Source organism: Carassius gibelio, chromosome A12, assembly GCF_023724105.1.
Source record: "Carassius gibelio isolate Cgi1373 ecotype wild population from Czech Republic chromosome A12, carGib1.2-hapl.c, whole genome shotgun sequence".
NCBI lineage: Eukaryota > Metazoa > Chordata > Actinopteri > Cypriniformes > Cyprinidae > Carassius > Carassius gibelio.
In genome coordinates this window covers 11,251,236-11,263,058 of record NC_068382.1, presented here as the reverse complement: position 1 = coordinate 11,263,058, position 11,823 = coordinate 11,251,236, and the positions used below count along the sequence as shown (strand labels likewise).

General features: G+C 38.5%; 1 protein-coding gene across 2 annotated transcripts; it reads right to left on the bottom strand.

Moving 5' to 3' along the window:
* Positions 1-6,053: 6,053 nt before the first annotated feature.
* Positions 6,054-9,551, bottom strand: ppp1r3cb (protein phosphatase 1, regulatory subunit 3Cb). Of its 2 annotated transcripts, XM_052612271.1 has the most exons (3): positions 9,337-9,551; positions 7,960-8,470; positions 6,054-7,788 (listed from the first exon to the last, which is right to left on the bottom strand). In XM_052612271.1, the coding sequence occupies exons 1-3, from the start codon at positions 9,348-9,350 to the stop codon at positions 7,531-7,533; spliced, it is 783 nt and encodes a 260-aa protein (XP_052468231.1). In that variant the 5' UTR covers positions 9,351-9,551; the 3' UTR covers positions 6,054-7,530. The 2 variants fall into 2 exon arrangements, with proteins under 2 accessions (XP_052468231.1, XP_052468230.1); XM_052612270.1 differs by having other exon boundaries at positions 6,054-8,470; positions 9,337-9,550.
* Positions 9,552-11,823: the final 2,272 nt, after the last annotated feature.

The following is an 11,823-nucleotide window of genomic DNA, read 5'->3' as shown; positions in this document are numbered from 1 at the left end:
GGCAACTGGACGATAGTCATTCACACAAGAGGGTTTATTGTTCTTATTGTATTGTTTGAATGAGGTGGGAACCACCGATGTAGCAAGAGACTCATTAAAAATGGATGTAAACAAACCAGCGAGTTGATCAGCGCAGGACCGCAGAACACGACCAGAAATCCCACCAGGTCTAACTGTTTTCCTTACATTCACTCGCTTTAGAGCCCTCCGAACCACGTCCTCCGACATGGTGATCACATGATGATCGCTGCTCTGACTGCTGCTTCCTGATGCACTGATCGGCAGACTCGCGCTGCTTAGATTGTTTTCAAAACGGCCGTAGAAAGTGTTTAGCTTGTCAGCCAGTGACGGATCTGCTCTCACCTCTGCAGAGGATTTATGTCCAAAGGTACAGATGGTTCTTAGTCCTTGCCACATGCGTCGGGAGTCATTTAGCTGGAAATGTGACTCTATGCGTTCCTTGTATCTGTGTTTGCGGTTCTTACTGCGCGTCGGAGAGCATAGCACGATGCTTTGTACTCGCTCATGTTTCCTGACAGAAGACCGGCGTTGTAAGCATCAGTGCGTTTGTTTAGTGCTGCACGGATTGATCTGTACATCCACGGTTTCTGATTTGAGAATGTCCTTATAGTTATTGTATCCGTAGCTTGTTTGGCTAGCGTGTTTACAAAGCTTAATGCTACATCCGTGAACTCGCTGACGTCAGAAGAACTTGCGCGAAACATGTCCCAGTATATGTCATCAAGAGCTGCCTGTAGCGTTGCTTCTGATTGGGCGGACCATCGCATCCCCACCCTCTGCACCGGGGAATCTTGAACGAGCCTTTGTTTATATTCCGGTGTTAGGAAAATGGCGGCATGGTCCGATTTGCCGAAAGCCGGTAGTGGGCGAGCTTTGTAGGCATTTTTAAACTGAAAGTAGCAATGATCCAGTGTATTCGGTCCTCTGGTTGGACAGGATACATGTTGATAAAAATTAGGCATAACTTGCCTGAGTTTGGCTTTATTAAATTCCCCAGCGATTAAAATATCAGCGTCAGGATGTTTGTTGATGTTACCGCTGAGCGCATCGTGAAGCTCAGACAAAGCCAAACCAGTGTGTGCTTGTGGTGGAATGTAAACAGCACCTATGATGATCGATGAAAACTCCCGTGGCAGATAGAATGGGTAGCAAATAATGGATAAATATTCCAGATGAGGCGAGCAGGAGCGCGACACAGTGGAGATATTCCTGGGGTCACACCATTTCTTGTGAATCATGAAACACACTCCTCCGCCTTTGGATTTGCCGGCCTCGGCTGTCTTGTCTATGCGTAAAACAGACAAGTTTTCAGACGGCATTACAGCAGCGTCCGGGACCAAGGGCGTGAGCCATGTTTCAGACAAACAAAGGATGTTACAGTCCCTAATGTCCCATTGGAAACTTATCCTGGCTCTAAGATTGTCCATCTTATTCTCCAAAGACTGGACATTGGCGAGCAGAATGCTTGGTAGAGGAGCTACCAAGTGCTCTTTTCCTCAGTCTGTTGCGAATCCCAGCACATTTCCCACTGTGTTAATTGATCCGTCGCCTCGGGTGGTTATTCAGGTGGCCATTGATCATCTCAGCGTTCCGGAGAATCTCAGAAGGCCATGGGTTGGAGGATAAAGTGTCCTGAAACAGGTCAGTGAAGCAGTGTCCAATATCCAGAAGTGTTTCTTTGTCGTATATGATCAGTGCAGAGGGTATGTGTGTAAAAAGAGAAAGCAAAAGTAGGTAAAAAAAGTAGATAAAAACATAATCTAAGTGGAGTGACCTGGACGGCGACCATCTTGGTATCTGTTGAGAGTTTCAATAATAAGATCTAGGTTGGATTATGGGAGTCAGGCATTTGGATCAGCAGCAAAGTCATTATAAGGGAGGCTGGACCATATTCAGGCACAGGCATTGAGATTATGTCTCAAAGCCATGAGAACATCACCAGTGTGCTCATTGCAGTTAGAAACAGGAGAAATGCCTTTGAGTCTAAGACGGAAGCAGCTTATTGTAAATTACTGGATTAGTTTGAGGGGACGAATAGACCCAACCAAAAGAGTGTTGCAAGACAATTAGGAAAGGGGAATGGGGAAAAATGTAGTTTTGGTTGGACAGGAGATGATGCTGCACGTGATCTTGGAGTATATGGAAAGAAGTTTTGTAAAACTGTGGTATGGCCCAGTAACCCTATGTGGAAGTTTGATACTCCAAAAGTGGATTTGAAGGTATTACAGACTAAAATAGTAAATAATCAAGTTGATTTGGTGAGTGAATTTTATATACATGTGAACCAAAAATATGTTAATTTTAAACAAGTTTTTTTTACAGATAGATCTAATGACCCGATAACAGGAGTTACAGGTGGTGCAATTTTAATTCCCAGCCAGAAGAGTGAGATGAGCAAGAGAACATCAGATCACCTAAGTGTACATGCTGTTGAGATGTTTGCCATTTTGATGGCATTAGAATGGATTGAATACAGTAAGTCAAGTCAACTCACCTTTATTTATATAGAGCTTTAAACAAAATACATTGCGTCAAAGCAACTGAACAACATTCATTAGGAAAACAGTGTGTCAATAATGCAAAATGACAGTTAAAGGCAGTTCATCATTGAATTCAGTGATGTCATCTCTGTTCAGTTAAAATAGTGTCTGTGCATTCATTTCATCAAGTCAACGATATCACTGTAAATGAAGTGACCCCAACTAAGCAAGCCAGAGGCGACAGCGGCAAGGAATAAAAACTCCATCAGTGACAGAATGGAGAAAAAAAACCTTGGGAGAAACCAGGCTCAGCTGTCTGACCAGACGAAACCAGCAGTTCAATTCCAGGCTGCAGCAAAGTCAGATTGTGCAGAATAATCATCTGTTTCCTGTGGTCTTGTCCTGGTGGTTCTTCTGAGACAAGGTCTTTACAGGGGGTCTGTATCTGGGGCTATAGTTGTCCTGGTCTCCGCTGTCTTTCAGGGCTGTAGACGTCCTCTCTAGGTGCCGATCCACCATCTGTTCTGGATACGTACTGGATCCAGGTGACTGCAGTGACCCTCTGATCTGGATACATACTGGATCTGGTGGCTACGGTGACCTCAGAATAAGAGAGAAAAAGACTAATATTAGCGTAGATGCCATTCTTCTAATGATGTAGCAAGTATAATCAGGTGTTATGGGAAGTGTTTCCGGTTCCAGTTTACCTAATTAATGAAGCCTAAAAATCCTTTAAAGGTCCCGTTTTTCGCGTTTTTTAAAGCTTTGATTGTGTTTACAATGTGCAATATAACATGTGTTCATGTTTCGCGTGTAATAAAACACAGTTTTTTTTTCACACAATTCACCTATCTGTATACCGCTGTTTTCACTGTCATAAAAACGGGCTGATGTACTATAAAGTCCCTCCTTCAGAAATATGTAACGAGTTCTGATTGTGCCAGCGGTTCCTGTGTTGTGATTCGACACCAGCTGAGGGCGCGCTGCCTTCCTGCAAACACCATTGGGCTAGTTTTGACAAGCAAGTGGGCAGGAGCATGTGCTGGAGATGTACTTATAATCACAGGAGCGTTTTTACTGACGAGATGCGCATGAAAATCGCATTCGTTTTTTTGCACAGCCCTAACATCTAGTTAACAAAGCTAAACAGCGTTGCCCTTTATGTAATAAGTTAAAGAAACTGTTAAACGCACCAACTTAAATAATAAAATACACTTACCCGGTTGTGGTTCATAAACAACGCCTTCTCCAGACAAAGAGGGAACTGCTCCATCTTTCAAGAATGATCTTTGTTCGAATCCAACTGATTGAGATTGAGGAAGTTGTCCTCAGCAAGCTGTCCTCAGCAAAATGTGCTGCACATAGTTTTACATGTGGATTATAATTTTTCGGGAACTGAGTTTAACATAAATTGTAACCATTAATCTCCACGTACAGGGTCCCTGGGAAGGCCAAACAAAGATGATTGGACTGTGAAAATAACAGCATTTCGACGACACGGCGACAAACACAAACGCAGATCTTCCTCTTCTCCATCGGAGCGCATCAAGGCCACGCCCCCCTGTTTTTGTATTCATGTGGGCGGAGGTTAGTCAAAAAACTGTTTTAGTGACGTCATTCCTGCAGGAACTAGAGGGATGTAGTCCAAACTGGTCGTTTTTTTGTAGACAAATTCTGTTAAATAAAATATCTCGCTTGGCATTGAACTTTGAGCTTTAGAATTTTACAGATAGTATTTATACTCTGACAACAACATTACACACTAACTAAAGTTTAAAACATGGGATCACGAAGAACGGGACCTTTAACAGATTTGGATATTTGAAACATATTAGTGTGTTATGTGTAAGCCAGGTTAAAGAGATGGCTAAATTTAAACTGCAAGAGTGTGTCTGCCTCCCGAACAATGTTAGGTAGGTTATTCCAGAGTTTAGGTGCCAAATAGGAAAAGGATCTGCCGCCTGCAGTTGATTTTGATATTCTAGGTATCATCAAATTGCCTGAGTTTTGAGAACACAGCGGACGTGGAGGATTATAATGTAACAACAGCTCATTCAAATACTGAGGTGCTAAACCATTCAGGGCTTTATAAGAAATAAGCAATATTTATAAAATCTATACGATGTTTGAAAGGGAGCCAGTGCAGTGTTGACAGGACCGGGCTAATATGGTCACACTTCCTGGTTCTAGTAAGAACTCTTGCTGCTACACTTTGGACTAGCTGTAGTTTGTTTACTAAGCATGCAGAACAACCACCCAATAAAGCATTATAATAATCTAAACTTGAGATCATAAATGTATGAATTAACATTTCTCCATTTGACATTGAGAGCATAGGCCGTAATTTAGAGATATTTTTGAGATGGAAAAATGCAATGTATGACTAACACAAACAGAACTTTCATTTGCAGCGACTCTGTCTCTGTACTGAGTCTCAAAACCGGTATTGTTAAGAATCATTAGGAGGATTTTCATGATACTATGTCTGGCTATTTAAGAATAAAATAAAGGAGATTATGTTATATTTACCCTGCACATATGGGTATTAAAGAAAATGAAAAGGTAGACAAAATAGCTTAGAAAGCACTTCAAAAAGAGAGTATAGGAGCAGTCAGCCTTCCAAAATCAGAAGAAAAGAGTATAGTGTGGGAAAAAAAATTATTAAAGAATGGCAACAAAGGTGGGATCAAGAACAAAAAGGAAGACATTTATATACTCTATTAAAAAAAGAGTTGATACTGTGGAGAATAAGGAAACAGAAGGGAAGAGACTATTGTAACCAGATTGAGAATATGGCATAATAAATTACCGTAAATGGCACTCTTCATATAATGGGGAAACATCCGGGTAGACATGATAAAAGATATGGGAAAAATAGGACTAACAGGACGTGTAGTAAGGAGTACAATGGACTGCAGTAGGAATGAACAAGGACTAATGACAAAAATATGATGACTAAAGTATATGGGAAATAACTTGAACCAGAAGATGGCAGTAATGCAATGTCAAGAATGCAAGCTGCCCTTAAAACCCAAAGAAGAAGAAGAAGACGCGATGCAAAGATGTCGATGGACCGCTCTGTACACTTTTGGCGTCAAAAACGCTCTTCAGAAACCTTTAGGTGACATCACGGACGATACGCCCATGTTTTTATAAACAAACCATCGTTCATGTGAGACTAGCATATGCTTAACGGACCTTACGCTATGCCTTTGCAATTCGCTTGAACACGACTCTCTTGTGTATGTGCGTATGACAGTTAGCAGTTCGTTTTATGAAGTTTTAAATATGGATATTGTTCTTACATAAATGCATCGATTCGCTTCAGGAGGCCTTTATGAACCTACTGTTGTAGTATTGAATATTACTACATATTTACTGTCATTATAAAACTTGTAAGAGCCAGGACATTTTTAAACAACTCAGATTGTATTCGTTTGAAATGTCCTACATTACTGTAGATCTAGGATGTCTGGAGGTGAGTAAATCGTAGGGAAGATTTCATTTTCAAATAATGTGAAGCAGTGGAAGTAAAACATGACATGTTCATAATAAAACAGAGAAATATTAGGTTTTATTTCTAACAGGAACACAGTATAGTACAACATACTTTCAAACAAACATCTTCTTTGCAGTAGAAAAATATGTAGGCATACACTGTGGCTTGTGTAGGCCCCTTTTTACATTCAACCTACATGATCCCTCTCCGCAATTACAGCAGCTCGCCATTCATCACAGTCCACAATCACCTTTGTTTAAGGCCTCAACCCGTTTTACTATTGGAGCGGAAAGGGAAAAACAGTCTCAATTCAATATTATTCCTCACCTTAGCAACGCTTCCTGACTTACTACTACCTTCTTGGTTACATCCAAATTCCCCATCTTCTATCCTCCAAATAACACTAGAGAGCTTCCACACACTACGGGTCATAAATCACATTATAACACACAAGACCACACACAATACCATAGCAGCAAAAATGTTGTAGGAAAGATATTGTTGTAGGAAAGTGCAGCTTTAAAAAGGTAGAACAGACGGGGGAAAAATCAGAAGCGCAACAGCTGGGATTTAGCACTTAATGGGCATTATTATCTCTCATGGACTTCCTTATAATGTGTCACGCTTAGTGTATTCACTATAAAGTGACAGATAAACTGGTACTATCAAATGAGATGCAAAACTTCAATATGAAGCAATCTTATATTGTACCAGATTATTCCATAATCTGAAAACTACACACATTTTATGCAGTGCAGGTCTACCTGTTCTAAAAGCGAAAATTCACCCCAAATTGAAAATTTTGTCATCGTTTACTCACCCTCATGCGGTTTTAAACCTGTACAACTTTTTTTTCTTCATTGGAACACTGAAGAGAAGATCATTTGAACAACTATTTTGTCCATTCAATGAAATAACATGTTTCCAAGGCTTAACAGAGCTTTCATTTTTGGGTAAATTATCTATTTAAACATGACTTAAATTATTGCATATTAACATCCAGTCACATATCAGAAGTAGGATTCTCAAAATGCAGTGACTTTAGATGGAGTAACAAAATTATTACCCTTCAAGGTAACAAAATAAGTACACTGAAGAATCTATTTCAGAGCAAATGCTAGTTGTTCACTTCATACAAGGACAAGTCCAAAACAATGCCATTGTGTAAAACATTTTCACAAAATAACACAAAGGAAGGCATCTATGTTAAGAAAATTTTCGTTTATCCCATGTCAGATCTACAAAATAGTGTATGTAGTGTGCAAAAAATTAGAAACTAACATAAACCAACATTTTTCATTATGAGTAACTGCCATTATGGTTAACATGGTTGGTCTCAACTTTGCATAATTTTAGAGCCCCGACATCTCGCATTAAGCTGAATGTGTATCTCAAAAACATACACCAACACTGAATTCATTTGGATAGTATCAAAGATACACATGGCCAAAATGCCAATTCAATTCTGAAACTATTTGCATTTGTCCTTGTTACAGCATTTACTTCAAGTTTATCGGGGGTCTTGACCAGTCACCAGTAAGGGGTGTTGTTCTCAATATGACCCCAACTCTGCCACTCAGGGAAGAATCCAGTAGATGTTCTTGGGCTCCCGAATTCATCAAATTCCATCTCTGGCCGTTTGCCTTGATTCTTGAAATCTGTTGTCATCTTTTGGATAACACTGTTCTGGCTGGAATTGTTCTCTGCATGTACCAGCTTGTAATTTTTTCCATCATTATTGTCCCAGTATGTGGTATTGTGAGTTTTGTAGGATATGCAGAACTCCACCTGCTCGTGTAGGGGCACATAACTTGGAAGGTCAATGGAAAACGAAAAGGTGTCAACGTCCTCACATCCATAAACATTATTCATGTATGTACAAGGAATGTCAACATAGCTTTTCCATGACTCAAATGTTATTCGCACATGGACCATTTTCTCAAAGCTTATATTGCTTACTTTGACTGTGCCAGTGAGTAATCTCTCTTGAATTATGCAGTTTTCCAAGCATACCAGGTTCTTCTTTAGATGGTTCCGGAAGTCCAAATAGTCTGCAGCAGGCTGAGGGAAATCCAAGATCAAATTTTTCTCGTTCTCTGCTTTCAGGCCCACAATGGCATCATCCAGGTCTGATAATTCAAACTGCAGGTCTAACATGGGGTCTTCTTCAAATTCTTTGAACACATGGACTGCTGTCAGAGACATGCCTTTGGAGTCAGCAAAAACCACTTTCTTTTTAGCTTTGGTCTCAGGACTCTTCCATTCTAGGTTATCAGTGTTCACATCTGTCTTGGAGCTGATGCAGGATCTCAGAGGTTTGTATTGGTTGACTAGGCTCCTGGACTTGCAGTCCTTATATGAACTGAGGAAACTGCGAAGAGGCGGCGAGTGTGCCAGACAAATTCTCATTGCCACATCCACAGGCATAATTGGACTTGGCATTGGCCTGGGGTTTAGTATCTGCAGAACCCTGTCATGAAGGCAATAATGAAGAATACTACAGTGACCAATTATGCAGGTGATGCAAAAGACTTTCTTCAGAATTCAGAGATTAAGCTGGTTAACAAAACTATAGTTGCAGCCAGTTAGATCTATTTTACAGTACAATTATTATAGTGCCAGAGCTGATGGTTTAATCTTTTCAAATTATAATTATCAGTTTTTATTAATAATATTTATACTTCCATATTATATTGGGATAAATCTAAAAGCAACAAATTATAAAATATCTATTCCAGTCTTTTTAGAACAACATTCACCTTATTAGACTCATTAGACACATTTCAGTTGTTACTAGAATTTTTATTTTATTTAAAAAAAAAAATTGTATTACTACTAAGTTTTAACCTATAAATTAAGCAGGCTGTATATATGTAATAACTGGCTAGTAATTACATACAGTATGACAAGTAAAACATAAAAATAAAAAATATATAAAGATACAAAATAATTTTAAAGCTATAACAGACAAGTAACAACAGAATTAGTACCAGTTCCATTTACTAGAACTCTTACTAGTAGAACTTCAATATGTATTATAGCTGATCTAAACCACAGACCATAAATAATTAATTGGTAAATAAATAAATGAACAAAATTATGTGTTTAACTAATTACCAGTTGTTAAAAATTCAGAAGAAAAAACAGGTGAAACAGCTTGCCATTGTCAATGTTTAAATTATATATATATATATATATATATATATATATATATATATATATATATATATTACAATTAATCTAAATCATTAGTCATATTTAGAGATCATCTTACTTCCAGCACAGTGAGCAGTGACAAACCCCCTCGATACACTGTGACGCACTCTGAATTCTTACCTAGTGCAATTCATTGAAACCCGATGTTTGTTTCCAAAACGGCAGACACAGTTTGCTCTGGTATAGTCTGATCAAGTACAGTTTTCCCCTACGTGATTTTAAACTTCATTTAAAAACGTGTCGACCACCATGACTACAAAACCCCTGACGAACCGTCGATTGCTGCAGCACGCCCCCTTCGCGCTCCAGCTGTACTGCAAAAGTCAAGAGCTTTCAGCCAGTACACCAAGCCTCTGAGCGCATTGGTTCACACGATGCCATACTGACAGCCAATGGGAGAGCACGAGAGCGAAGCGCTCGAGCAATCAGTACACAGGAAAGAATCATTCGGGGCGCGCGTGCATGCAGATCGGAGTCGGCACAGCAGTGAGCAGAGAGAGAGAGGCGGGAGAAAAGCGTCCAACTAAATTAGATTGCCTGTAGACCACTGACGAATCTGTGACGTGTTGAGAGTAATTTATTTTCTGCATTTATTTCTCGTTATTAATAATACAGAAACTTGTGAGTGTGTCACTTTAAAAATTTTAACTATTCAGTTTTAACGAAGTTGTTGCTGTAGTTTGAGTCACATGTGGTCTAAACTTAGGATACTTGTGGCACAACAACTAAACTGGTTCTTGTGTTGTTACCTGAAGTAGACCTGACTTTGACCAGCTGGGTGTTCTGGCTGTTTATTTATTTATAGCCTAGTGATTTCAACACTTTCTAATTGTGCTAGTAATTGCTATGTGAGTTCAATCACTTTGAATTGATTAAAACATAATCATGAATATCTGCATGAAAGCATGAAAGATCATTGGTCAAAATGAGTAGGAACACTGTTCATAACTGCAAGATCAAGTCATTGCCGCAGAGTATTCTTGCCAATTGCAAGCTGTCATTTGTGCGTGTTAAACATTTATGAAGCTGTCATGCTCTAGTCGTGTTACAATGAATAGACGGTCAAAATGCCATATGTTGCAATGACAGCAGCCTATTGAGTAATGTGACCTACATTAGCAAGATCCCTATTGCAACATTTTACAAAATGTTTAATGCATTTATGATCTTCACAAAACACAGAAAATACTTGAACCATATTTCATGAAAGTGATAAGGTCATTTTAAAAACTTGCGTATAGTTTTAGAAGGCTATATATATCTAGAAAATATTTATTGCATAGTGAATTTTTTATTTTTATTTTTTGTTTAAGATAAATTTATATGTTTCAGATTAGTTCAAAATCCAGAAAAAGCATACTCATGAACACGCTCTCAGCATGTTCAAAATAATATAGTTTTTCCTTTTAATAAGGTCTTCTATTCCATTTGTTTTGGTGAAGTCTATTCTAAACACTTTAGTCGGTATCTCAAGAGTGGAAACGTCAAGCATCTATTGGTCCATTAACCACAATGTAGCTACAGCTGGCCATCAATGATGCAAAATACACTAATCGAATCACATTCTGTTTACACCGTTAATGGCAATGGTCTGTGATAGTCAGTGAGAATTCATTTACCCCTATAATTTAGAACCAAGGAAAGTGCTTGATTTTCATTTAACCAGGTGTTTTGCAAAATCCAAATGGTTAGTGCGATTACAGATTGCAGTAAAATATGCAGTTAAACATAAACAGGACAATATTATATTTACAATGTTAGGTGTTGTGTTAAACATTTTGAGTATTGGATTGACTTTAGACATACTGTAGGATTATTGTTTTCACAGTTAGTGCTTTTGATTATGGATGATTTCCTGCAGTCGGTTAAACAATGCAGGGTGTGATTGCTTGATATCAGCAGTCATGCAAATGTATTAAAAGAAAGAGAGTACAGAACAAGACATAACTTGCAAGGATTTCTTAATTTCTCTGTGTGACTTTTTTGAGTATGACACACAACTGTGTTACGGTCTAAAGTTTTTATGTGTCACTTCCTCAGTTACCTGAAGTAGACCTGACTTTGACCAGCTGAAATGTGGGCAGTTCTGCATAGTGTGGCAATATTTACAGAACTATTTCAAGAATATCAGTATTAAGAGAAATCAGATGAGAATGTTCTGTAGTCCATGAGCCCAAAATGTTAGACATTAATTCTAAATGGTATTTTATGCTTATAAATGTTGGTTTCATATGATCTCGCTAATGTCAGTTCAGATAGAACAATCCCTCTTATTCATGGACAGAAGATAATTTAGTATCTTTGAAAAAATAAATCTTCTTCAACAATTAAAAAAGGGAAGGCCTATGTTAAATGGTTCTTTTTACCTCCTTTTGCCTGATTTGTTTTAAGAGATTTAAAAATAGAACTAAAAAGCCTGTTACTACCATCTGCTGCTGGGTGGCTGTATTACCAGTCTCTGTCATCTGGAGCACTTGGTGTAAGGCTCAAGGTTTTTTGGCTCAAACATTCAAAGTTATAGCAGCAATATGTGTGTATATATCGTATAAATGTTAAATATTAAAATATCTATGTTCTCTCTAATAAAACAGAAATCTAAAAGAAAGA